General features: G+C 42.7%; 1 protein-coding gene across 4 annotated transcripts in view; it reads left to right on the top strand.

The window, feature by feature from the left end:
• Positions 1-21,292, top strand: part of LOC136578405 (carbonic anhydrase 2-like) — a 34,959-nt gene extending 13,667 nt beyond the window's left edge. For all 4 annotated transcript variants that reach the window (XM_066578453.1, XM_066578455.1, XM_066578452.1 and 1 more), the window contains exons 4-8: positions 12,396-12,514; positions 13,385-13,477; positions 15,089-15,151; positions 16,357-16,512; positions 20,573-21,292. In XM_066578453.1, coding sequence (XP_066434550.1) covers positions 12,396-12,514; positions 13,385-13,477; positions 15,089-15,151; positions 16,357-16,512; positions 20,573-20,692 — 551 coding nt within the window. In that variant the 3' untranslated portion in view covers positions 20,693-21,292. The remainder of the gene's footprint in view (positions 1-12,395; positions 12,515-13,384; positions 13,478-15,088; positions 15,152-16,356; positions 16,513-20,572) is intronic.
• The last annotated feature ends 3,041 nt before the right edge of the window (positions 21,293-24,333 follow it).

Below are 24,333 nucleotides of genomic sequence, written 5' to 3'. Positions count from 1 at the left end.
CCTTTCACCTTTAACCAGCTCTATTCATTACTAAATCCATAGATAGATACATATTACATAGATTGAGGATTACATTCTAACTAGCAGTTCATGCAATGCACACAAATGATGCCATGTAATATCAGCGGCTTCTAGATGTTCCACCCATGACAAACAGCTGATTGCTAGTAAATGCTCATGTACAGATGCACATGGATAGGACAACCCCGTTAAACAATAGCATAACAATAGAGCCCCTTTATAAGTCGTGCGTTCTTTTCTCCTGTTGAAATTGACTTGCAACCTGAAAATATGGCTCACTTGTAATTTGTGCCAATTATGTACTCCATCCACCTTGGTGCATTGCAGTATAATCTCTGCAGACCTTTCAAAACATGCCCAAATTGCAGTTTGTGGTTGCCAATGCCAGACCGAGCGACCCCCTACTTACCTCCGTATAAAAGACGTCAATCCATGCTGTTCAGGCTTTTTTGCAAACTGTCTCTTTGGCATCTGACTGCGCAATTCTGCTACCCGCAGTATAAAAAGGTGTTTTCTTATGATGAAGAGAAGACATATTGTCCCGGCTCATCGAGAAAACTACATTTAAATTCCGTTGTAGTTAAATTTTTATCGCAACTTAACATAAAGTGCAGAATAATATTATCGCTTTACTACGAGAATCTAATTACACGTTCACTATGTGATGTTATTGAACAACGTAATGACAATTGTGGAGTCGGGTTTCTCGAAGCTTAAAATGGAAAAGAATAGACAAGTCGTCGCAGTGGAGGGATTGGCACGTCTTCTCCATCAGGACACTCTTGCATTCTGCTGTTGTCTTTGTAGTTTTTAGTAGTATGTACTTTATTTTATGTTACATGCCTTGCAAAGTCTTCTATATCCCCACTGCCAATATATACAGACAGAAATTCTGTCCCTGGACTGAAGGGGGATATTTTACATGCCATCCCTGCAACCCGCAAGTTTTGGAACCTTATTTTATCCGTCCAAGATGGCTGGAGACATTTTTTAACTACCTAATGTACACTGTGCACTGCTCTCTGATTGGCCAGTGCTGATCACATGAGCAGCTCTGGCCAATCATAAAGAAGGTATAGTGCATTAGTAGTCTAACACTACCAATGCAGTGTGGGAATTGGGTAGTCGGAAGATTGCCGCGGTTATCTTGGATGGCTTAAAACAGTACCTGAAACTGGTGGATTGGAGGGATGACAGAGGAGAATAACTGCAGGTAATATACTCCCCTTCCCCTCTGGTCTTGGAACAGAATTTTGCCCTTAAACTGGAGGGTCACTTTAAAAACTCTTCTAACTAGAGTCAGACAGAACGCATGTTTGCTTTGAAGGTCATTGTAATCTTTGGTTTCATCATTGTATACACAGGACTGATCCTCAGTAAGGTCTAATTTGTGAATCATCCGGTTATGTTGGCTATAGACAGGACACTCATATGTCTGACAGCAATCACAACAACTATCGCTTCTTTACTTTCACACAAGAACATTAGTCATTCAGTGAATGAAGGTGGAGCGTGCCAGAGATCTCCTCTGAGCCATCCTCCTTCAATAACAGTAAACAGGCAGATGAAGAACTGCCTGTTCACTCTGAGCACGATTGACTTACTAATCATTTTGGTTTCAGTGAGCTAAAACGAAGCAACTAGCAAACAATTTCTTGCTCAATACCCTGTTGGGTTCCATGTTTACAAAGGAAAATCTATTGGTCAAAATCACTCATTTGGGCAATTTTTTGACGAATAATTGGCTTCTGTAAAGCCACCAGAAGAAATAACCCCTAGTGGCAAGGAATGGGATGCAGTCAGCTCCAAGTGAAGTTTTCTTCTGCTGTACCTTTCAAGCATGGTTGTTTTTAGGACCCATTATAATGTCAGAGCGATATAAATAGTGCTTATAGTCCTTCTATCTCTTACAGTAGTCCATTGAATAAAGTCCTATAGTTGGTTTCAGCAGTTTATTTGTATTTGATGAACAGGACTGTGAGTTATTCATTCCACTACTTTGGCCTAAAAATTGGGCCTATATTGTGGTCATTCCCCGCAGAGAAAATTTAGAATAGTTTAGCAAAGTAGCAAAAACTAATTAGAATATTCAGTAGTGCCTCCAGTGCACAATAGACTGTTGTTACATCTGAATCTGTTGACATGGACAAAGGAAGGAATTATAGTTGTAACTGGTAATGATTAGTGACGATGTCCAGGAGCAGCTCTGTATCTATCACTTTTGTAATATCATACCACTTATTAGTAGTACAAGAGCAGCTTGATACAGAAATGTATCACCTTGCCACCTTCTTGGCTTCTAAACTGTAATATAGAATGGTGTATTTGCACATATAATGTATACTACAGATAGGAGCAAGAAATATCAATGACTGTTGCTCCTTGCCTTTACATTCACTTGGTCTGTATGGAGACGTGGCTACGGTAAAAGTTGGAAGGTAGGAATTTAATAACTTTTGACTCTTACTTAAAAGCTATGGACATCTCTGCACTCTTTTTTTAATCAATATCGTTTTGGAAATTAAGATATTTTGTAATTAGTTTTCATTAAAAAGTTGATTGTTTGATTTTTATTCCTGCATTGTTTTCCAAGATACTGCAGACTGGAGGACTGAAATCTTAGAAAGTTCTGTCAGTCAGACTAAATTGATGGGTTGTTTCTCAGTTCCTCCCCTGACAGATCAGGAGGACAAAGAGCAGAGAAAACTACTATTACAGAGGGCTGTAAAACAGTTCTGGGGAATGGTGGAGGAGATTAGGAGCTCTTATTAGCAAGAAAGGGGAAAGGGACCAACAGCCACTCAGAGAGAGGATAAAGAGATAGCTGTGTAGTTTTAAGTGGGGATGGTTATGCTACACAGCCTCTGAAAGAGGATAGGGGAGTGGAGCTTGGATCAATTCATGAGAGAGATAAGCTGATCAGTGCTGGGAATGCCCCCAAGCTAGAAACTTGAATTTCTGAGAGTCTGCAAATCAAGTATGAGGCTTTCTAAATGCATGAGAAGTAAACATTAATGCAAAAAGTTTTTCTGCAGAGACTTATTAAGACATATGTGTAAGGACTTCTAATGCACAGAGATTTCCATAGCCTTTAATATATTGACCCACAGAGTCCCTGCAGGGAGACTAGCTCCATAATGTGGTGCCAATGAGGTATGCTGCAATCTTTTTTTTCTGTTGCTTCATAGTACAGAGCTTTGGGACTCTGTATATCTTTGCAGCAGTTTGGTTATTTCAACAAAATGAAATTATTCCCTGTCCACAAGATAATTATCTGATCGTTGTAAGTCTGACCACTGGGACCCCCACTAATCATGGGAACATGGGTCCCCAAGTTCCCTGAATAACCCGGAATAAGTAGAGTGGTGATAGTGGCTGCTCCACTCATTTCAGTGGGACTGCAGGATATACCTAGGGCTTGAACTCGGCTGTCTCCAGTGAATGTATGAAGTAGTAGTGTGTATGCATGACCATGGCTGCATTGATTCAGCAACCGGGACCTTTGGAGGTTCCAGTGGTCATACCTCCAACAATCAGATGGTTGTCTAATGACAAGAACAAATAGGTTCACATACACATATTAATAAAGTTATTATTCAAGTTATAAAAAGCAGATATGCGTATACGATATCAAGAGGAATAGAGCTAAAAAACATCTAAAATACTAAGAAAGATATAATTAAAAGAGACTTATAAGATCAAAGGATACGAAGAAGATAGACGAATAGTGTATCAACAGGATATGGAAAAGCAAAACAATATTATGTTTAGCATCCATGATACGTGGCAAGTAAGAGTAGACTTACCCAACACCATTCCATGGTGGACTCATAAACCGTGGATGATGCTACATGATGTTTCTACAATATTGTCTATTTTACAGCCATTCTCTCATCCATTGTAAGTAAAGCCTTCCTACTATACAAAGAGATAACTTGATTTTGTGGGACAACACCTTTAACCTATCAGGTTTCAGTTTGTTATTCGTTAGGGTTAATAGCATAGTCATGAATTAGCTGACGCAGACGGTAGCAGAGAGAGCGAGAACTCATCTCATCCGTACATTACCTGGACAGCCTATAGGTTTCAATACCAAACGACCAAACTCTTCGCTATAGAACAATGTCAGTCAGATACCGTTATACACTGATGTCATAACTCAATAATATAACCGAGTCTGGAATATCTGCTAAATATGGGAATTAGATTATTAAAGAGGAAATGCATTTCCCCTGTGTATTGTGACTAACTTGGTTCATCCTCTGTATTACTTTGCATTGGTAGGAACAATGGGTGCAGACGCCTACGTGACTGCTGATACCGCATAGGCTTATGCAAACAATAAGGTGTTATCTGCTGGCCAGCGCTCTGACACAAAGGATTATTTAGCTTTTCGAATGTCTGTCACTAGATACACACAGTTACAAATTTCTGCCAAAATGGCTCTGAGCTTTCAGTCTTTGTAGAAAACCAAGAAATGCGATCAGATTACCTTCACACCCTACTGAAAGATTCAGTTTTTTGTCGTACAGCGTATAAAGTTGCTGCTTAATAATTGAATCGGACAGGTATTTGGTTGCCAAACCTATAAGGAGACAGCTGTGTATAAAGACCCTTTCGTCGAAATGGCAACTTGCCCTTCAACTAGTCATGAAGATGTCTTCTTGTTACATTCGGGCAGGGTGCAAGTACGGTGACCCAACACGCCAGACAATGCCATAATTAATGCCCGTAATAGACCAACATACACACATACATCATCACAAACAGCAATCAGTGATAGGGAAGAGGCATTCAATAGCGCGTAACGTGGACCAGGCTGACATAGAGATGCCACCACGGTTTCACTTCCTGATTGCGGCTGGCACGCCACAACAATATGGAAGGAACGGTAGTAATATCCAATCAGGGAAAAGCTAATGAGCAGGAAACTTTAAAGAATAGTTAACTAGAGTACAAACCCCGATGGCGTGCGCCCCGATGGGTGTTTCGCTCTTGCATCGTCAATGGGACTGAATGGCAAATCCTACTACCCCTAAGCAGCAGGATGAAGATTGGCTATTAAGGAGATAGCTGGGTGGTAGAAGCTGTGGCTGCCATGTTGATTGTTACCCACAGACGTTTTTAGAGGAACAAGTATAATTAGGGTTATTTTTATATTGGAAGACTATCTGCTAGGAATGTGCCCCGTCAACGTTTCTGCAAGTCGAATGGGGCTCGTTTAGCTCCCTTTCCATTCTACAATTAGGGCTATTGTATAAAGCATGTCATGACAATGGTTAGTATGATGACTTGGTTGGAAACTGTTCCACTGTTGTCGACAGCACATCCCTTGTTCGGGCAGGACAGGTGATCAGGTGAACAAAGGTTTGGACGAATGTTCGTTCACAACTACCTGTCCTATGTATGGGGCCCTTTTTCCATGGGCCAACTCCTGTTGTTTGACAAGCGCTAATCTAGGGGATCGGTGCTTGTTTAAAGGGCCTTCACACAGGCCAATTGCATGGGGAACTAATGATTTCTCGTGTGATCGTTCTTCCCTCTTACAGTTTCATTGCTGGTCCGCTGGCTGACTGGGGGGCATATATATATATATATATATATATATATATATATATATATACAGCCTGTTGAATGGGCGAACAAATGTTCCTACAAACATTTATTCCCAATCATTGGGATTTGTGAAAGGACCTTAAGGTCTCCTTCACACGAACGTTATTTTAACCCTCTGATAGCTGCGCTAAAAAAATTGCGACTATCGTAGCTAAAAATCGCATGAATGAAGAATAGCCGCGACCAAGTTGCAGCTATTCTTTATGATTTTATTGTTCATTCACATACCTGCCTGCGGTGAAATAACACCGCTACCCCAAAATCTCGCGGTCGTCAGAAGGACTTTAAATGACTGTTAAAAGCCTCAACTAGAGGCACCCGTCAATGTCTAGCAGCGCTAGACAACTGCTAAACTCCCGCCCCCTCATTTACTGGCCGGCTCCCATAGTCTATGGAGTCTCCTGCGTTATGCTGTCAAAAGATAGGACAAGTCATTGCGAGGAAAAGAGAACGCAGCATGTTCTATTTTACCGCGTATTACGTGTGATAGAGCCCTATTGTTATCTATGGGTGCGCACAAAACGCTGTACACGCGCCATTACATTACGTATGTGCGGTGTTTATGCGCAACATCGCTAAGTGACAAAGTGAGAAATAAAAAAAAATGAAACAAGGAAAACTGCGCATGACAGCTGGCGTGAAATACGCTGTCATTCATCGTCAGAAACAGCTGCCATACACGGCGATACGCTGGCTCACTACGCGGTAAAATGCTGCGTTATACACATAGCGTTTTACGATAAACGCACGGTCTTACTTCCATAACCGCAGTTATAAAAAAAATCTATAGCCGCCCATGGAAGTTTCCGTATTTTGGTTACTCTGATCCTTCAGAGGCCCCCCCATCATTATCAGCCGTCCTCTCTGATCGCATTCTAGCTCTAATTGACGTGCAGAAGTGTGGATGCCTTTTAATCAGTTAATGTATTCTGGGCAGCGTCGGCGCCTCTCAGCCCTGGAACACAGAGTGACATTAATTGGCTCTATCCCAATCATCCCATGAATTTAGTAAGTTTGAATGTTAAATGGCATCAGCCTGGGTCTTGCTGATATGCCATGTGCTGATGCATCAGGGTAGGGCACTTATATGTCAGCACTATGTGCTACATAGATAATGGGCTAAATATCCCCAACTCATGCAGCGTCCTCCAAATACTGTATATCTACTGCTCCAGGGCTCTATCTCACTTGTACATATAATGTAGTTTGTGAATGGACTGGTTCTTGCCATTAGGATTCAGGACCCTCCACTATGTTACATTATGCCATGTTTGTGTATATTCTCCCTATAGCCATATACTTGCTCAATGAATGTGTTAATGTGATCATTATTGTTTCACTCTTTTGTTTACATGATAGAAACAAAGAATGATATAGACCCAATGTGCTAATTTGGGGAGGTGGCGGGTAGTCTTTAGCTCAAGACACCTTTCTATCAGTTTAAGGCATACAGATACGCTATCCTAACAAATGTAACCGGGTGTCTGAGCAAGAATCAAAAGAAGTATTTATCTGAATACTTTATTACTTAGTGGGACTCCTTTGGCCCTAATGGCATACTTTCTACTAACATCTGATACATTTCAGCTGGTATTTCCCTACATTCATCCTGCAAATGAATGGTGAGTTCTCTCAAAGACGATGGGTGCTATTCATATTTCTTGACATGACATTCCAGTTCTTCCCACAGATATGTTTAGTAGGGTTCAGGTTGGGGCTCTGTGCTGGCCGGTCCAATCATGGAACATTCATAGCCTAAAACCAACGTAAATCAGCATTGTTTTTGTGACAAGGTGCGTTGTCTTGTTGGAAGTATGGCTGACCATTCCCAGAGTATTGCCACATTGTCGGCAGCACATTATTGTCTAGAATATCACGGTACACCTCCGTGTTCATGGGTCTTGTCACTACAATCAACGGACTGAGACCGTGCCATCACCAGACCATAATGGGACCTCTGCTGTACTTATCTGTTGGCACAACACACTCAGGTAAAAGGTGTTCCCCAGGCTCCTCCGCACCTGGGTACCTCCATCTGATTTGAAGCTGGAGTAGTGTGATTTGTGACTCCATAGAATGTTTTTCCATTGCTCATCTGTCCAATGATGATGCTCCTTGCATCACTGTAGATGCATCCTCTTTGAGAGAACTCACCAGAAATTTGCAGGATGAATGGAGGGAAATAAAAGCTGATGTGCATCAGCCTTTAGTAGTATGCCACAGAGAGTATCCATTGTCATTAGGGCCAAAGGAGGCCCCACCAAGTATCAACATACATAAATAAATACTACTTTTGATTCTTGCTTACATGCTGTGTGCCGACTGGCTGCCAATCTCCATGTACTATCTGGATACGATATGCGTAATATGCATGACAATAGAACATACTGTGATTTTTTTTCTTGTACAAGTAATAGGCGCATAAAAAAACACAGATGCGAGTGGCCCAGTACAAATCAGTGGGCTATTGGCATAGCGTGTTGCGTACATGAAAGTTGCGTGCGCAACGCGCAAAGACAATACGCCCATGTGAGACTGGCCTCTTGTGTCCAATTACATTTGGTAGGAGAGTGTATAAAGATAAGTTGAGTAACTTTGCAGCTATATTGCATAACCTATCAGTAACTCATCCAAAGCTGTGGCCTGTATTATATTACAGGGCTTTACACTGCTTATAACTCTGCAGCCTTTGGAGATAAAGTCTTCAGCATTCTGACCTCCTTCAGCATCTGCACAGAAGAGGTTGTTCTGCTACTTTCCCCTTTAGCAGCAAATGCACAATGACTTTGCAATAGAATCCACATGAGTTGCATGTGAGTTTTATCGCATATTTTGCTGCAGATTTGCTATTTTATCCTATCTGCAGTGAAAATATGCAGCTTTTCTGCAACATATTGAGCGTGCTTCGGATTTAGAAATCCTCAACGTGATCTCATTTGTATGTGGATTTAGGTACATGAAGGTGGGAAACCCCAGCCACATATATTGTGCTGTACATGGCTGCAAGCCACGTTGCAATTCGCAGCAGATCCGCCTCTGGTCCACTCAGAAGTGTTGATATAGATAATAAGTATGTATGGTGAAGTGGGGTGCAGAGGCGCATGTACCCTTCCCATTGAGCATCTGACTGTCATGTGAAGACAGCGGACACTCACTCATTCTAATCGTCACCTTGCAATGCAACTTTATGGCTCACTGACTACTGTGGCTACAATCATAGCTTGGAGGTGTTCCAACCACACAGCCTCCCTTAGCATGGCCTTTAGAGAATATTATACTGTTTATTGGCTCTACCCAAATGAGTCAGCAGTCAAGGTCCTCTATAGGTCTACCTACTGTTTGTTACATTTTGCTATTTCAGAAGACTCGTATGATCTTATCTTCCCAAATACAATAAGGGTTGGACAGTTTTGTTGCAGCATTTTGCAACAAATGTTTGCTAACGTGCTACAGAACTCCTACATTTGGACTGTTAATCTTCTCTTTACTTTCTGGGAATAGGCTAATAAAGTTTCTCCTTGTGCAGACTGCCAAGTTAGCTTAGGGAGTCTTATTTGCCAGGCAGTGCTCCCTGGGAAAATTGTATGTAAATAAGCTGTCATTCTGGATCATAGCTTATTTACATACCGTTTACCAAACAAGGGAATTAGTTTTGAGAATCTGTTCTCACCTGACATATCACCAGGCAGAGTACAGATCTCAGTATTGCCCCAGGTATACAAAACTGACTACAGATGTAATGACATCATTGATTTATTGTTGTAGCGCGCTGGCAGGAGGTGGAGCCAGGAGGCGTCAGAATGTTAGCTCTGACCTTCATGGATGCCCGCTGTCATTCGGCTCTTGACTGCTGAGTGCCTTTTTCCTGTAACTACAGAAGTTCTCCTAGGAGTCGTCTGTCGAGAATACCTTGGTGGGTCTTGTCACTGCAAAAGTTCCTATAGGTGTTGTCTGTCAGGGCTAAATTTCTGGTTGCACCGAAAAGAACGATATTCAGGTTGAATGCCATATTTACTAAGCCCCTTAAGCCCTGGTGGTTTTTATAGTTGCAAAAGTGGCTGTGAGCTCCGACAGGTGAGAATCTAATGTAAGCCGAGGAGACTGTGCCGTGCTGGGATCATTGCAGAGCATGCTGCATAGAAAATGAATACCGGTAAAAGTTGTCACGGAACAGAAGTTGTTGGCATCCAGTGTAACCACATCATGACCACAATATAAAAGACCTAGCATGAAGCATAAGAAGTCACGACTTTGCCTCTATAGCTACATTAGCTTTTGACCTGTCCCATCAGCTCCATAGAAGAAAGATCTTGTCAGCATTTATATTACATCTGATACACTTCAGTTATATGGCCTCTACAGGGTGTAGTCAAAAAGACTGATCCAGCGCTATATCTCATTGCTGGTGACCTATATTGGAATACTGATAGCATACCTTAATAGGAAGGCATGGATGCTCTACACGATGGCATGGTGCATGGGCCCCTGGGGGCCCTGGGACAGGGATTTTCATTTTGTGTAGTGGCCCCTATAAGAGAGAGAGAGTAGAGAGGGAGTAAACCCCAATTACAAAATTGACGAGTAGCATATGAGAAGCAGAAATCCACTTTCTTCGCCTCTCCAAAGAAGGGCAACTAAACTAATACATAGTATGAGAGGACTGGAATATCCAGAGAGGCTATCAAAATTGGGATTATTTACCCTGGAAAAAAGACGGCTAAGGGGCGACCAAATAACTATGTATAAATACATGAGGGGACAATACAAGGATCTCTCCCATGATCTGTTTATACCCAGGACTGCGACGGTAACAAGAGGGCATCCACTATGGTTAGAGGAATGAAGGTTTCATCAGCAACATAGAAGGGGGTTCTTTACTGTAAGAGCAGTGAGACTGTGGAACTCTCTGCCTGAGGACGTGGTAATGGCAAAATCTATAGAGGAGTTTAAGAGGGGATTAGATGACTTCTTAGAGCGCTATGATATTACAGGATATAGACATTAAATAACCAGAAGGGTTGTTGATCTCAAGTGTTGATCCAGGGATTACTCTGACTGCCAGAATGAGGGAATTGGCTTCTGCCTCACAGTTTTTTTTGCCTTCCTCTGGATAAACAAGTGGGGGGGGGGGGGGACAGATTGAACTGGATGGACATTTGTCATTTTTCAGCCTAACATACTATGTTACTCTGGTGCTATAGAAATAATCTGGACTCACCTGACCATTTGATGATTTTCTACTGCTCAGTAGGAACGGCAAGTTGTACGTTCGACACGTTAGTTGGAGCAGCAGCGTTATATTCAGACGCAATTTTCTTGACTGTGCAGCCGTTGTTTGTCAGAACAATTTTAACATCCTCCACTGACTCCTTCATCCACCAGTTATTTATACCCACAGGATCCCTTTTCGAGGGATGTATTTCCATGAACACACCATCCTCGGTATACTCTGCACATGGGAATACCCCACAATATTGGCAGTGAATGGAATCCTAGCCCGGCTAGTCTAGCACTGATGATCATAGCTCGTTGGAAATCACTCAGATCGCTGGATTTCCCATCTAATGTGGATTCACAAAAAAGCTGATCCATGAAAAGCTTATCATTTCATTTTATGCTGCACTCCGAAGTCACTGGTCTAATTTCCATACAGGGAAACTCCAGTCGCGAAAGGGCCGGTGTCTGTAAGAAATGGCCAGTATATATATATATATATTATTGTGTCCATTAGCAAAATCTTATAGCAAAATCGTATCTGATTTGTGATTGTAAATGTTGCATGGATGATGACTATTTTACTATGTGGATATATGTAAATGACCGGGGAGGGCTGGATGGAAAGGGGTCCCTGTCTGGGATGGGCTCAGGGGACTTGGCAGCATACACGGGCAGGGTCAGGTCACTGGTGGGGTAGTGTATGCAGCGTCTTACCTCCTCCTTTCGGTGACTTTACTGCCAATATGGCTGAGTATCTTGTCTCCTAAATTGAAAGCGGTTGCAGCACACATGGCGTGAATGGCGTTGTACAAAATGACGTTCTTGTTGCACGCTGAACTTATTGCACAATTTTAACAGCGCTCTAAATTTTGCTGTAAGTAGCGTAGACAACCGTCAGAGAAAATGGTGCGGGAAGTCATCAGCGAAAGCCCGGGTAGCGGGTTGCTCGTCACAAATGATGCGCTTCTGGTCTAGCCATTCTTGAGTAATGCTAGAATCACTCATTACAAGTCTCCTGCTTACAACGTACATACCTCGTTCTGGTTATACCTCACGTTCAGCACCCTTGTATGACCTCCTGTGTCCCACCCTGACGCATCCTATCCCATTCATCATAATTAAAGAAGAATAAACTTTTTTCATTACATACAATGAAAACGAAAAGCACAATGAAAGCACAATTCCAATACCAGAAAAATGTTGCATAATAAAACTGTAAACCCTACTGTCACCTACTACATCTATCTCATGCCCATTACATTCAGGACACAGGGGAGAAGTGTGAACATCTAGGTGAGGGTCAACCCTTCACAGCCTTACTAGGAAAACCTGTAATGATGTATTTAAGAAGATTGGCAAGAGATACATGTCACAACTCATTTGGGTAATTAAGACTGATTCTTAAGCCCTCGGCTATCTCCGAAGGCAGAGTCTTAATGGGTCAATGTTCTCTTAAGTGTTTATTAAAAGAACACAAGGATGTACATTTCTGCCACCACAGATAAGTCGGCACTGAGCTCTCGTTTCTTCTGAAATTACAGTGATCAGAGGTGGAGCCATGGAAGCCCCCTACAGATTGAAGCAGTTCCATTTTCACTGGGGATCCTGTGATGGACACGGCTCTGAGCACACTGTTAATGGGCACAAATATGAGGCTGAGGTAAGTATAGATGGTTGTATTTTCCAAATTAGGAAAATGTAGGAATCTTCCCAAAATTATTATAAGGAAAGGAGAAAATTAGACTGAGAGCGGTTGTTTGAGGGAAAAAGTGCCATCTTCTGCCCTACCATGGGCAAGTTTTAGGTTGTCTCCCAGCGCTTTTAAAATCTGCAAAAACTGCAGGATGATGGAATTATAGTCCAGTTAGTATATGATTAAAAAGATTAAAAAATAACAAAAAGATATATACTTACCTCTCTCCACTGTGTCCACTGCTGTTAACACCCATCCTGACCAAGAGAGGAGAAGGGAATGCCATGCCAGCGTGGCTCTCCCATTAATTTCAGTAATGGCAACTTCCAGCCCGCTGCGCTGGACAGCGGGCCAGACGGTCAGCTGAATGAACGGTGCCCGAGTGGTGGACCCCCATTTATCAACTACTGATGACTTATGTAGAGGTTAGGTCATCAGTGAAAAAAAGACGACAATCCCGTTAACTTGGACAACTACTTTTAATTAATAAAGTCCCCCTCTGTCCCTATAGAATAATAGGAGCTCCATCATGCCCCTATAAAGTAATAGTGTCCCCCTCTCTAAAATAAACACATTGCTGGGCTTGTACCCCCCACGGCCCCCGTGGCCTCTCTCCGGCCAAGCGGTCAGAACAAGAAGATTAGCAAACTACACACATTCACAGTGCCTAGCAGCAAGCTTGTGCAGCCCCAAATGTAGAATGGCTCCTTGCCCCTCTCCTGTTCACTGTATGCTATAACTAAGCACCGGACATCAGGAGACGTGAGAGCCGTTCTTCATCTCTTTGATTCCCCACACTTTATTCTTAACTTTGTCTTTCTTATGCTTTGCTGGCAGCTTCACCTGGTCCACTGGAATACCAAGTACGGCAGCTTTGGTGAAGCTGTGAAACACTGCGATGGGCTCACTGTAGTTGGTGTTTTCTTGAAGGTAAGCTAACATGAATTGGCCGATTGAGAATTTTTGTTGGATGAGTCCTGAAGACAGCGAATGTTTGTAAAAGGCTGGAGCAGAGGATATACAGAGCTTTGCGTGTTACTAGCATGTAGATTCCTACATCTAAAATGGGTTTTCCGGGACTTAAAAAAAAAGGTTAAACGTCCTTAAAATAAAGAAAAATTGAATACTAGCTGTTCCCTGTCCAGCGCTCCAGCCGCCAGTACTGGCTGCACGGAACCTGGGAAGAAGCTCGGTCTTGTGCCATTCACTGTGCATGTGACCACTCTGCCACTCACACTCTTCACCAGCCTTAGAAGAATCACTGCTGAAGCTTGTAAGTGGCTGAGTGGTCACATCCATAATGAATGGCACATGATTGCCCAACACTATTTCTGGCTTCTGTGCGGCGGGCATCGTGGTTGCAACACTGGACGGGGAGCATCAGGGACCGGTGAGTATTCAAATTTTTTTTTTATTTTAAGGCTGTTTAACATTTTTAAGTCCCAGAAAATCCCTTTAAGACCCTTTAATATGGACCAATGATATAAGCCCTGGAAGCGATCAACCAATGAAATTGCAAATATTCATTTGTTGGCTGATCAAACCTTTTGTACATCCAGAAAATCCATCATTCTCTGCAGCACATTTTCCTATGGGAACGAGGGATGTGCTGACGACGGTGATTGAAGTGAATGGGTGACAAACGATTGATCGCATGAACGACCATTTGTTCCCCATATAGTCTAAATCGGCTTGTGTAAAAGGCCAGGTAAGCAAGCGTCAATCATTGTGATCGATGCCTTTCAAACGTCTGTACTAGGTAATGTAAAAGGGCTCCTACTGTGTTTGTGGTCCATTCCTGCAATATGGATCATTTCACCGTGGCTAATTCTTCATACATGCTGCTTCTGTGATATAGTAAAAAGCTCATTTGCACCATAAGCTACATCCACTCTCCAGTCTATTTCATAATTTGTATAGGTTTAATTGTATAGAAAAAGGCTGGAGACTAAAAGCCTTTGGAGAAGATCCACATGACTAAGTTAGTAGGGCAGTGCTAAGTACTAGATAGGAGGTGCACAGAAGTGGTGGGATCTTATGTCAGAGTACATTTACACGGGACGACTGTTGGGCGTCTAAGCGTCTGTGCTTTCGCACAGGAGCGATAATTGCTGAGTGAATGGAGGTGGAGCGCAGCAGACATCTCTTCCGGCTGCCCACCTCCATTCAGGGTAAACAGACAGTCCTTCATAGGTGATCACGTGGTTTTTAGGAAAGTTATTAAATGGGGCTAAATCCTTGTGCGGATCTGCATGCCAATCCGAAGAGTAGAACTCCGAAGCCCAGTCCTTGATAAGGCAGATCCACATCTTAAAAATCTGATGTGAATCGGCCAAATCAAACCGTGTGAACTATCCCTCAACTCTTGTTTTGGTTAACTTTAGAGTCTTTAGTGCATATTATAAATCATCAAATGTCTCTGCTGATCTCTTCAGACTATAATTATTGAAACCAAATTGATTAAACTGGAGTGAAAGTCACTTGTATGTTCTACTGTTTTATGTTATTACGTCTTGTCTAAGTCATATTTCTCAATTACAGGTCGGTGAAGCCAAGCCGGAGCTCCAGGCCGTGATTGATGCCTTAAAATTAATTCCAACCAAGGTATGAAGTGGCGTTCCTCGCGTCCCGTCACTGACTCAGAGTTTCAGGCGCTTTCACAGAGGCAGAATATTTCCGCAATCCGCAGCTAAAGACGCAGATAGATATTCTGCTGCAGATTACCACTCCCATTACCTGCATGCATTCGGATCTTGGCACATTCTCTGCGCACAAATACGTCCGTGTGAAGCCTAACATGAGTTAAAAGCTGAACATTAGCTAATTCTCAGCTGATCCACTAATGATACTCAAACAATCTACTTATCTAATTTGTATAGGGTCAGTCTGAGCATGCGCATGGCCTATCCATGTTGGTAATATTAAGTAGCTACAGCCTCAAGTTTATGCTTATTTTTAAAAGCCATGCCTGGGAATACTCCAAAATGGGCCAAATAAAGCCAATACGTAGAAACAGCACCCGTTTTGCAAAAATCCAGACTGTTTCCAAGTCTACTGAGGCAACTTTGACACTTGCTATTGCTTTCTGGTATAATTTCCATTGTGTGACTGGAAGCACTAGATTCAGCACATGGGGGACACAATTGGCATCAGATTTACCCCGTTGACTATAATTCATAACCTGGAAAACTCCCGAAACTCCCCTTACTCTGGATGTATACTTGTGGAATAAAAAGTTATTTCCAAACTTCTCAGGTGCTGGGACTTCTTCCTCGCCCATTAATTATAATAGGGTCTGTCTGACTTCTGGCATGCCATCCTAAATTTTCTCAAAAGATATAGCGCAGTCCTAGAATCAGAACTGTCATATCTGTTGTGCATAAAATACGCGGCATTCTCTATTTTCCTGCACATTTGCACAGGTAAGGAGAAGATTTTGAAATCATGAAACTATTGGCCATTTCAATAGCGGACAGCATTGGTGCGTGTTCTTTTGCACTCGCGATTGCACACGACTTGTAAAGTACAGTAAATATGCTGATGCGTTTCCCGCTACACAAGAGTGCGCTGCAAAAACAGGCTCAAATATGCTTATGTGACTCCTATGTGAGCTATTTATAAAGGAGTTGGAGCGGAAGTCAGAGTGTGGAAAATAGAGGAATCGTAAGATTGGCTTCCTGATTCCGCAGTCCTGCCTATAACCTCTGCCTAAACTCTACAGGACACTATTGTTGTTTGTTTATCAAGCTGATAAGTGGACCCATTGTGTTGTGTAATTGATTAATGCAAAAATATTCTTGTTCTCCTAGGGAAAAGAGGCACCTTTCCATAATTTTGATCCTTCTGGTTTACTTCCAAAATGTTTGGACTTCTGGACCTACAAGGGGTCTCTGACTACCCCACCTCTCCTGCAGTGCGTCTTATGGCATGTGCTTAAAGAGCCAATCAGTGTGAGCAATGAACAGGTATGTAGAACATTGAAGTATCCTGGCCGGTAGTTCATTTAAAAATTATTAATGATCAGAATTATCATTCATTCATTCATTCATGCATTCATACTAGAGATGAGCGAGTATACTCGCTAAGGCACATTCCTCGAGCGAGTAGTGCCTTAGCCGAGTATCTCCCCGCTCATCTCTAAAGATTCGGGGCCGGCGGCAGGCGGGGGAGAGCGGGGAGGAACGGAGGCGAGATCTCTCTCTCCCTCTCTCTCCCCCGCTCCCCGCCGCAACTCACCTGTCACCCGCGCCAGCCCCCAAATCTTTAGAGACGAGCAGGGAGATACTCGGCTAAGGCACTACTCGCTCGAGTAATGTGCCTTAGCGAGTATACTTGCTCATCTCTAATTCATACCATTTAGTTTAAAGTGACGACCTTTTAACACCATCTTGCTTTAGGTGCAACCTTCTGTTCTGATTAACTTCTAACTATATCTTTATAGTAGTTGGAGCTCATTCTTTCAACACAAAGTCCAAAGCCTCTGCATATCCAAAGGGCTAAATAAAAAATTCTTGCTTTCTGTAGCCACCACTTTTTAGGGTGACTTAAGCCCCTTTTACACGGCATAATTATGATGCAAAATATTCATTAGATAAGCAGTTTCCACACTAATTAGGCTGTGTGAATGCATGCAATGAAAGACCGATCAGTGATAAATCATTGATCGGATCTTTCATGCGGACCTAAAAATCATTCTTGGTCGCCGCTGCATCGTTCTGTGTATACACGACCGTCTGTTAACTATGCATGGAGCCGGCCGGGCCAGAATGTTCTCCATCCCAGTCTGCCTCCAGTGTGTAGAAGCACAGAAGCGATCATCGCTGGGACGGCTGCCAGTGCCCAGCAGTCATAGGGCTTATTTACACAAGCATATATCGGCCGCCGTTTTCATGACCTGCTGATATAAGCTACCATCTGAGCTATCTTCCCCTTTTCCTCCCCCTCGCCAGCTCTCTGCCTCTCTTCTCCCCTTTGGCGGTTTGCAATGGGAGGGGGTGGGGGCGGAGCTAATCTCCACCTGCCCCTTTCATTGCTGGCTGCGGACAAGGGGCAGGAGCTTAGCTCCACCCCCATTCCGCCCCCTCCAATTGCAAACAGCCAGAAGGGAGGAGAGAGGCAGAGAGCCGACGAAGGGAAGGGGGAAGACAGCTCAGATGGTAGCGTATATCGGCCGGTCGTGAAAACGGCGGCCAATATACGCTCCTGTGACTAAGCACATACCCTGTAAAAAGGGCTTTAGAGATATTAAAATATATACCCAGAGCCAAGGACTCTGGGCGGTCCTGCACTTTATAGTTGTTGGAGCTCATACGTCTAACACAGAGCTCCAAATTCTCTGCATAGCCAAAGGGATATATAAAAATGTTTTCAAAACTTGTATAAAAGTTCTCCAGCACTCCAAGAAAAATAGTTTCACATAAAATATAACTTTTATGACATCAACTTGAAAATAATATGGAAAAATAAAATATAAAAACAAGAGGGACCCTTGCTACATGTTTCAAGCCAACTTCATAGGCTTTGAGTATTTTCAACACTATGGACTCATGATGTCTGATGGCGCTGAGCTGGTCATTATATACTCGTTCTAAATAAAAAATCTTGCCTCTTTGTAGTCACAACTATTTAGGGAGTCTTACAGATATTAAAATAATAAGCGAACTATCCACAGGATAGGGAATAACGTTATGATTGTGGGGGTCCGACCGCTGACACCCCCACGATACTTAGAACAGGGTCTGAATGGAGTGGAGGATGTGCAAGCATGCCGATGCTCCATTCACTTTAATGACAGCACCGGAGATTACAAAGTTAAAGCACTTTGGCAATCTCTATCACTGTCATAGAAGTCAGTGGAGCAGCGGCGCGCCTGCACAACCTCCACTCCATTCACTCGGGGAGCAACCAGACCCCCGTTCTTGGGATCAGAGGTGATGCCAGTGGTCGGACCCCCACCGATCATAAATTATTGCCTATCCACAGGATAGAGGAGAACTTTATGACTTGGCATATCCTCCTAAATCAGCTAATTATCCCTCTCTTGGTAAAGAATTCATTTTGCTTCGGGAAGCCACACCAAGCCTGGTATTTTCCCCTGCAGAAATGTGCTGTTATATGATGGCTATTACGATTAATAACCATCCTTGTAATAGAACGACAGCTCAAGTCCATCAGGACTTCTGGTTCATAAAGGGGATTCTAAGTGGGGGACCCTCCGTTATGATGTCCATAGGCCCTGTAGGGCGCATGGACAGGGGTTGTCTTCATAAGAAAACCACTTTAGGATATCATCTCTGTCAGAAGATGGGCACTTTTAAAGAAAACTATTTTAGCCAGTGATAAGAGCTGATAAGCAGCTAACTAACTCTTTGCAACTTTTGACATCTCGCATGACTTTTCATTTCCCTCACGGGGAGCCTCCCTTTTCTGGTAGTAGCAGTGTCATGTCACCTCCAGGCTCTGGACGGTTTTCCGCTCTCACAAAGGCTGTCTACATTTTCACAATGACCCGAAGTGTGAGATTTCCCAGAGCCTAGATGAGTCTATAATGCTGGGGATGCCTCCGGTGTTTCTGCTGCCCGTGCCAGGGTGCCTTCTGCTGTTAACCTGTCCATTAATATCATATTCCATTCCTAATTGAGGGCTGGTATGTTTGTCTTTCATGCAGATGCTACTAACTTGCAGGAAATACTTTTTTCTTCATATCTTTTGTATTTCTAATATATTCAGAACTTGGTGGTGTTTGTGCAAGGCTGCATTCACAATGGTAGATTTAATCTATAGCAATCTGTGAGTGCCAAAGAAGACTATGGCCACCCTTAGCTATGTGCCACCAGCTGCTGTGGGTGGGCATGATGCAATAGTGGGCCGACTTCCCTCTTTGCCCTTATAGAATTCAGCTCTTACCCTTCTCTCTCCTCTTGGCAGTCAGCGCACAGCAGGAAGAATGTATTCTCAGTTGAAAAATGTATAGAAGCAAACTCCATGTGGCCAGTTTCGCATGAGTATATATTACAATTGCATGAATATACTTAATACAACCATTTGTATGAGCTGCACACCGAAAAAAATCCACAAAAATATCAATATGTCATAAGCCAGGACAAGAATGTACCATGGATCCAATAAATGATCCACAATGGCTGCAGAAAAAAAATAAACAAAAGTTACTTTAAAGTGATTGCCTGGTCCCAGGACGAAATATTGTCGGAGGCCTGGAGGGAAGAGTTATATTAACGGCTGTTGTCCATCTGATCTGCTGGTTCTGGGCCCGGTTTTTAGTCATCTAAAATGACCACGTCAATCTTCTGACTACCTGATTCACCCATTATATTGGTAGCGTTGGACTACAACAGCAGACGAACTATGTCTGCTCTCTAATTGGCTAGCGCTGCTCATGTGATCAGCGCTGGCCATTCAGACAGCAGCGCACAATGTGCATTAAATAGTTAAAAAATTATGTTTGTCATCTTTGGATGACAAGAAACGGGACTCTAGTTTCATCTGAGAGTCACAACAAGATAGCTAGAACTGGGACCTACTGTCAATAAGTGTGAGTGATAACGTGTGACGTTTAAAGTACACATCAATTGTAGATCGGTAGCAGTCTGTTGCCAGGGATCCCTGCTGATCAGCTGTATGCCAGGCTGATGTACTCGGGTTACTGAGATGATTTTGGTGAGGTTTGGTATTGGAGGCCAAGTTCCCATTTATGAAATAAATGGGAACTTGGCCTGCAATACCAAGCATGGCCACTGCAGTAGGAATGGAGCTGTCCACTTCCTGCAGAAATCATCTTAGTGCATGAGCACAACGGCATAGCATACAGCTGATTAGCAGGGGTTCCTGGCAACAGACAACTGCAGATTTATTATTGATGACCTATCCTGAAGATATCACTAGTTTACAACTGAACAACCCCTTTAAATATTACAGCCATAGCATATAATGTCATTTATTTTCATAGTACTTTTTTTTTTTTCCTCCCAAATGCTAACAAGATTTTGTAATTTGTGTTTATTCTAGCTGACAAAGCTGCGAAGCCTTTATTTCAACGATGAGCATCACAGCCCCTGCCACATGGTTGACAACTTTCGCCCACCACAGCCACTGAAGGGCCGTGAAGTTAGAGCCTCATTCCATTAGGATCAGAATGCCCCATCTGTGCTGAGATCAGACTTGGAATCCACGCACTAATGTTTAATTATCTCTGGCTGAGCGCAAACTGGTAGCAGCTATTTCTCGACGCTGAATCTTTAATCCCTTTGCGAGTATTAGGATGTGATTAATGAAATGTGAAAGTCGACAGACATAGGAAAATCATTTATAATGTGAGATATTGCTTACCGCCTAACCAAGCATCGCTTCTACTGATTTTCATCCACAAATAATGCTGCACTAATTTGGCAAGAAGGGGAGGGGTTGGGGGGAGTGAAGGGGGGGGGGGGGGGTCGCTTTAGCCATAGGAATTTTCTTACGTCTTAAAAGAAAACTTGAAGTAAATACACTGCTATGTCCGACTTAATGTGAAATTGTGTGTTTTCAAATCTTATCTACTTGTTGCCTAGGGAAAAATATAGATTTTAATAGGAGTGTAAATATTTTAACTGTATATGACATAATATAATATGAAGAGTCTTATTGGTGCTCACTTTGCACAGTCTTAAGTTCCAAATATAACACAAAGAAAGAGAAGATTCTAAATGTATTTTTCGATACCTTAATAAAAATTGGTACCGCAAACCATTCAGTGCTGTTTCTGTAGTTTTTTCATATAGTTGATCATTAAAGTGTTTCAACATGGCGTTTCTGGGTGTGACAAATGTACAGTCTATATATACTGTGAGGGGATAAAAATATGGAGACGCCGTACGAAATGCATGCCTTTAAGTTACATGAGATTATATATCATATTTCAGTAAGACCTGTTAAATGGGGGTAATATAACACAGATGCTGCTGGGCAGATGTCATCATCTGCCTGAGCAACAAGGTTCCATTGGTCAGGGGCTGGAGCCATTCAGCTGCTATTACCAGCTGGCTCCCAAAACTACCCAGAGCCGGGCAAGAGGTGAAGTAAACACAAATTTGGTAGGAAAGCTGTCAGCTATGTAGGGATAAAAAGGCCAGCTCAGTGCGAATGATTAAAATCCAATGCATTTGGTGTTTCCATATTTTTGTCCACCCCCTGTATCTCTGCAAACACGGATAACATAGAATGTATAAAGGCACACAAACGGGGACAAAGTATACTGACCATAGACCCTCTAATACTCTGCCTAAAAGCAGAGTCCTCGCCCTCATAAGAGCGATACCCATATCAGGAACCTGACTTTCTCTAGATGGTGAAATAGTACTAAAGGTTAGATGACACATAATATGTAATTGACCACAGCACACAGGGAATAAGATGTACAAACACCCAAGAAATAATAAATAAATGACTTAGCTTTAGACATGGAACAGCTGACCCGACCAGATGCACCTTCAGACAATGCGTCAGACAGGAAATCAGACATAGAGTCAATCTGACAAGGACCAGATCTATAAATAGACCAGACCAGATCTACAAATAGTTTGTTCAGATATGGAGTCAGACCAGACCAGATGAATAACTGGCACCCCTCAGAGGAGGAGCCCGAATAAGTATGCTCAGACTAATGCCAAGTGGTTGCTCCAATTGTCCCACCTCTCAGACAGCCATTCTGCCCATACGCAGGAGGAGAATTATCAGTGTTGCTATCCAATACCAAACAGACAGTGAGCATATGCTGGCGTGAGGATTCTGTAACGATGCCACCCTGGTCCTGATCCTTATAGTTGCTTAATTAACAGTAAAATATGTCATCTGTCAAAAACATTTTGAAGCAAATTTAGATGGGAAATTCCCAAATTTGCTCAAAAAGAACAGGTTCATACAGACCCATGGGTACACAGCTCTATACCTTCTAAGGCCTCATGTACACAGCAGAGCTGTACAACAGCATTGTATGGAAAGAACATACCACAAAACCATTACTTTTCAAGTTGGAATCATGTGGAGGTAAAGTATAGCCCAATAAACATCCAGGGATGTAATATTACCACCTCATGCAGCGCATAGGTTGTACGGAGTCATGATACACTAGTGTGCACAAGACTTAAGACCCATTGATAAATCCTCTAGTGTACCTTCCTCTGTTCTCTATCCCTTTTTACTTGGCTATATGCATAATAACTTGTAAGGCTGCATAGAGGCACGATTCCATCTAGTTAAAAATATTACCCTTCAGTGTTGATCCAGAGGAATGCAAAACAATGTCTGAGGAAGAAACCATTTTTCCTTATCTTGCCGACTCCAGGTGTAATGCCAGGAATGACCGAGGAATGGCAATTGGCAAACTGGTTCTTTACTGACTCGGGGAACTGGCCTCACAGCTAGACAGTAGGAACTCCTTCCCACGAGCACAGGCGCAGATACGCTTGTGATAGCGTGACTTTTTGCACTGTGAAGCTCGCACTATCGGTGCTTTTAACTGTACAAGCATTACTCTGATCGGGCTGTGTAAAGGGAGCAACAATCAGCCAACAAATAAGTGATCACTCATTTATCAGATGATTGGTCAGTATAAAATGCCCGCTGATTGGTGGTACACCTCCCCATCTGAAGAAGCAGATGTATAGCGAGCCTATGGGGATGAAAAATTGTACTAACAGTTGTTTGTTCACATAAGCCCATTCTTGGCCCGTGCAAAAGACAATGAAACGAGTGCCAATCAATGTGTGTCCATGGGCACTCATTACATCGGGCCAAGAACTAGTGTTAAAGGCCATAAGGCAACAGCCTTAAAAACACAAGGCCAAGTGGGCCAACAACTGGACAGTGGTGGCGTTGTCACCTGGATGTGCAACGGCTCTGACTAATTTTTGCCACGACCTGAACTGTTTATGTATCATGAAGGCCCTGACATCGTTTTGCTTTCTACCTCCATGGCTGGGCTTCTGGGTCACTGACTTGTTAGGGGAACGAACAAGAAAATATGTTGAGAATTGAGGTGCCATAAGCAGTCTCTGGAGGGTGGCTGTATCTGAGACAATGTTGGCAGGACTTATAACATACTTAGAACTGTATTGCTTCACCCTCAGATCTGGCATGGTTACCTAATCATTAAGCCACTACAGGTATATGCTGCACTGAAGACAATCAACAGTCAATCGTTCCACAGTCAGAAATATGTTTCTGCTATCTTTTGTTCGTGCGTCTTGAGATGTCAGCACCCACACAAGTGATATGAAAACGAAACGTGATGTGTTAGCCATGCGTGTTGGAGAACTGTCAGATCAAGCTCCAACCAGACAGCTGTGATGAGCTAGAAGCATTGTCGGGCGAGGTTATTTATGGAAATTCCATGTGTCCGTTCATTGCCGATAACTTTCTTCTATCTTCATTGAGCCTTTGGCTTATTTTCCTCTATTTTTGCATACATAATGAACTCATTATATTAGAAGCAGCATCAGAACTGTAATGTTGGCTGAGTCGTGTAGGGCCATACAAGGTTGTGTTTATGTTGAACTTTTTGCATTAGGGACAAGTTTGCTAGATAGGCCTTTTGTCTATAAATTGGTGGTGTCATTTTAAATGGAGTCCTAACTTTCATCTATATGTAGCCATCAGTGGCAATGCCCCTGAATTTACTATATATTGATGTTTGTGCCTCTGCCTGGTGCTATGACGGAAAGTAGTGTTTTGTCTGCTACCATTGTCCGCCATATTAGTGGCCAGAAGATGCACAACTAACTTTCCAGTTC

This window comes from Eleutherodactylus coqui, chromosome 9 (assembly GCF_035609145.1).
Source record: "Eleutherodactylus coqui strain aEleCoq1 chromosome 9, aEleCoq1.hap1, whole genome shotgun sequence".
Lineage (NCBI taxonomy): Eukaryota > Metazoa > Chordata > Amphibia > Anura > Eleutherodactylidae > Eleutherodactylus > Eleutherodactylus coqui.
The sequence above is the reverse complement of the archived record's forward strand: the minus strand, read 5'-3'. Positions and strand labels throughout refer to the sequence as shown.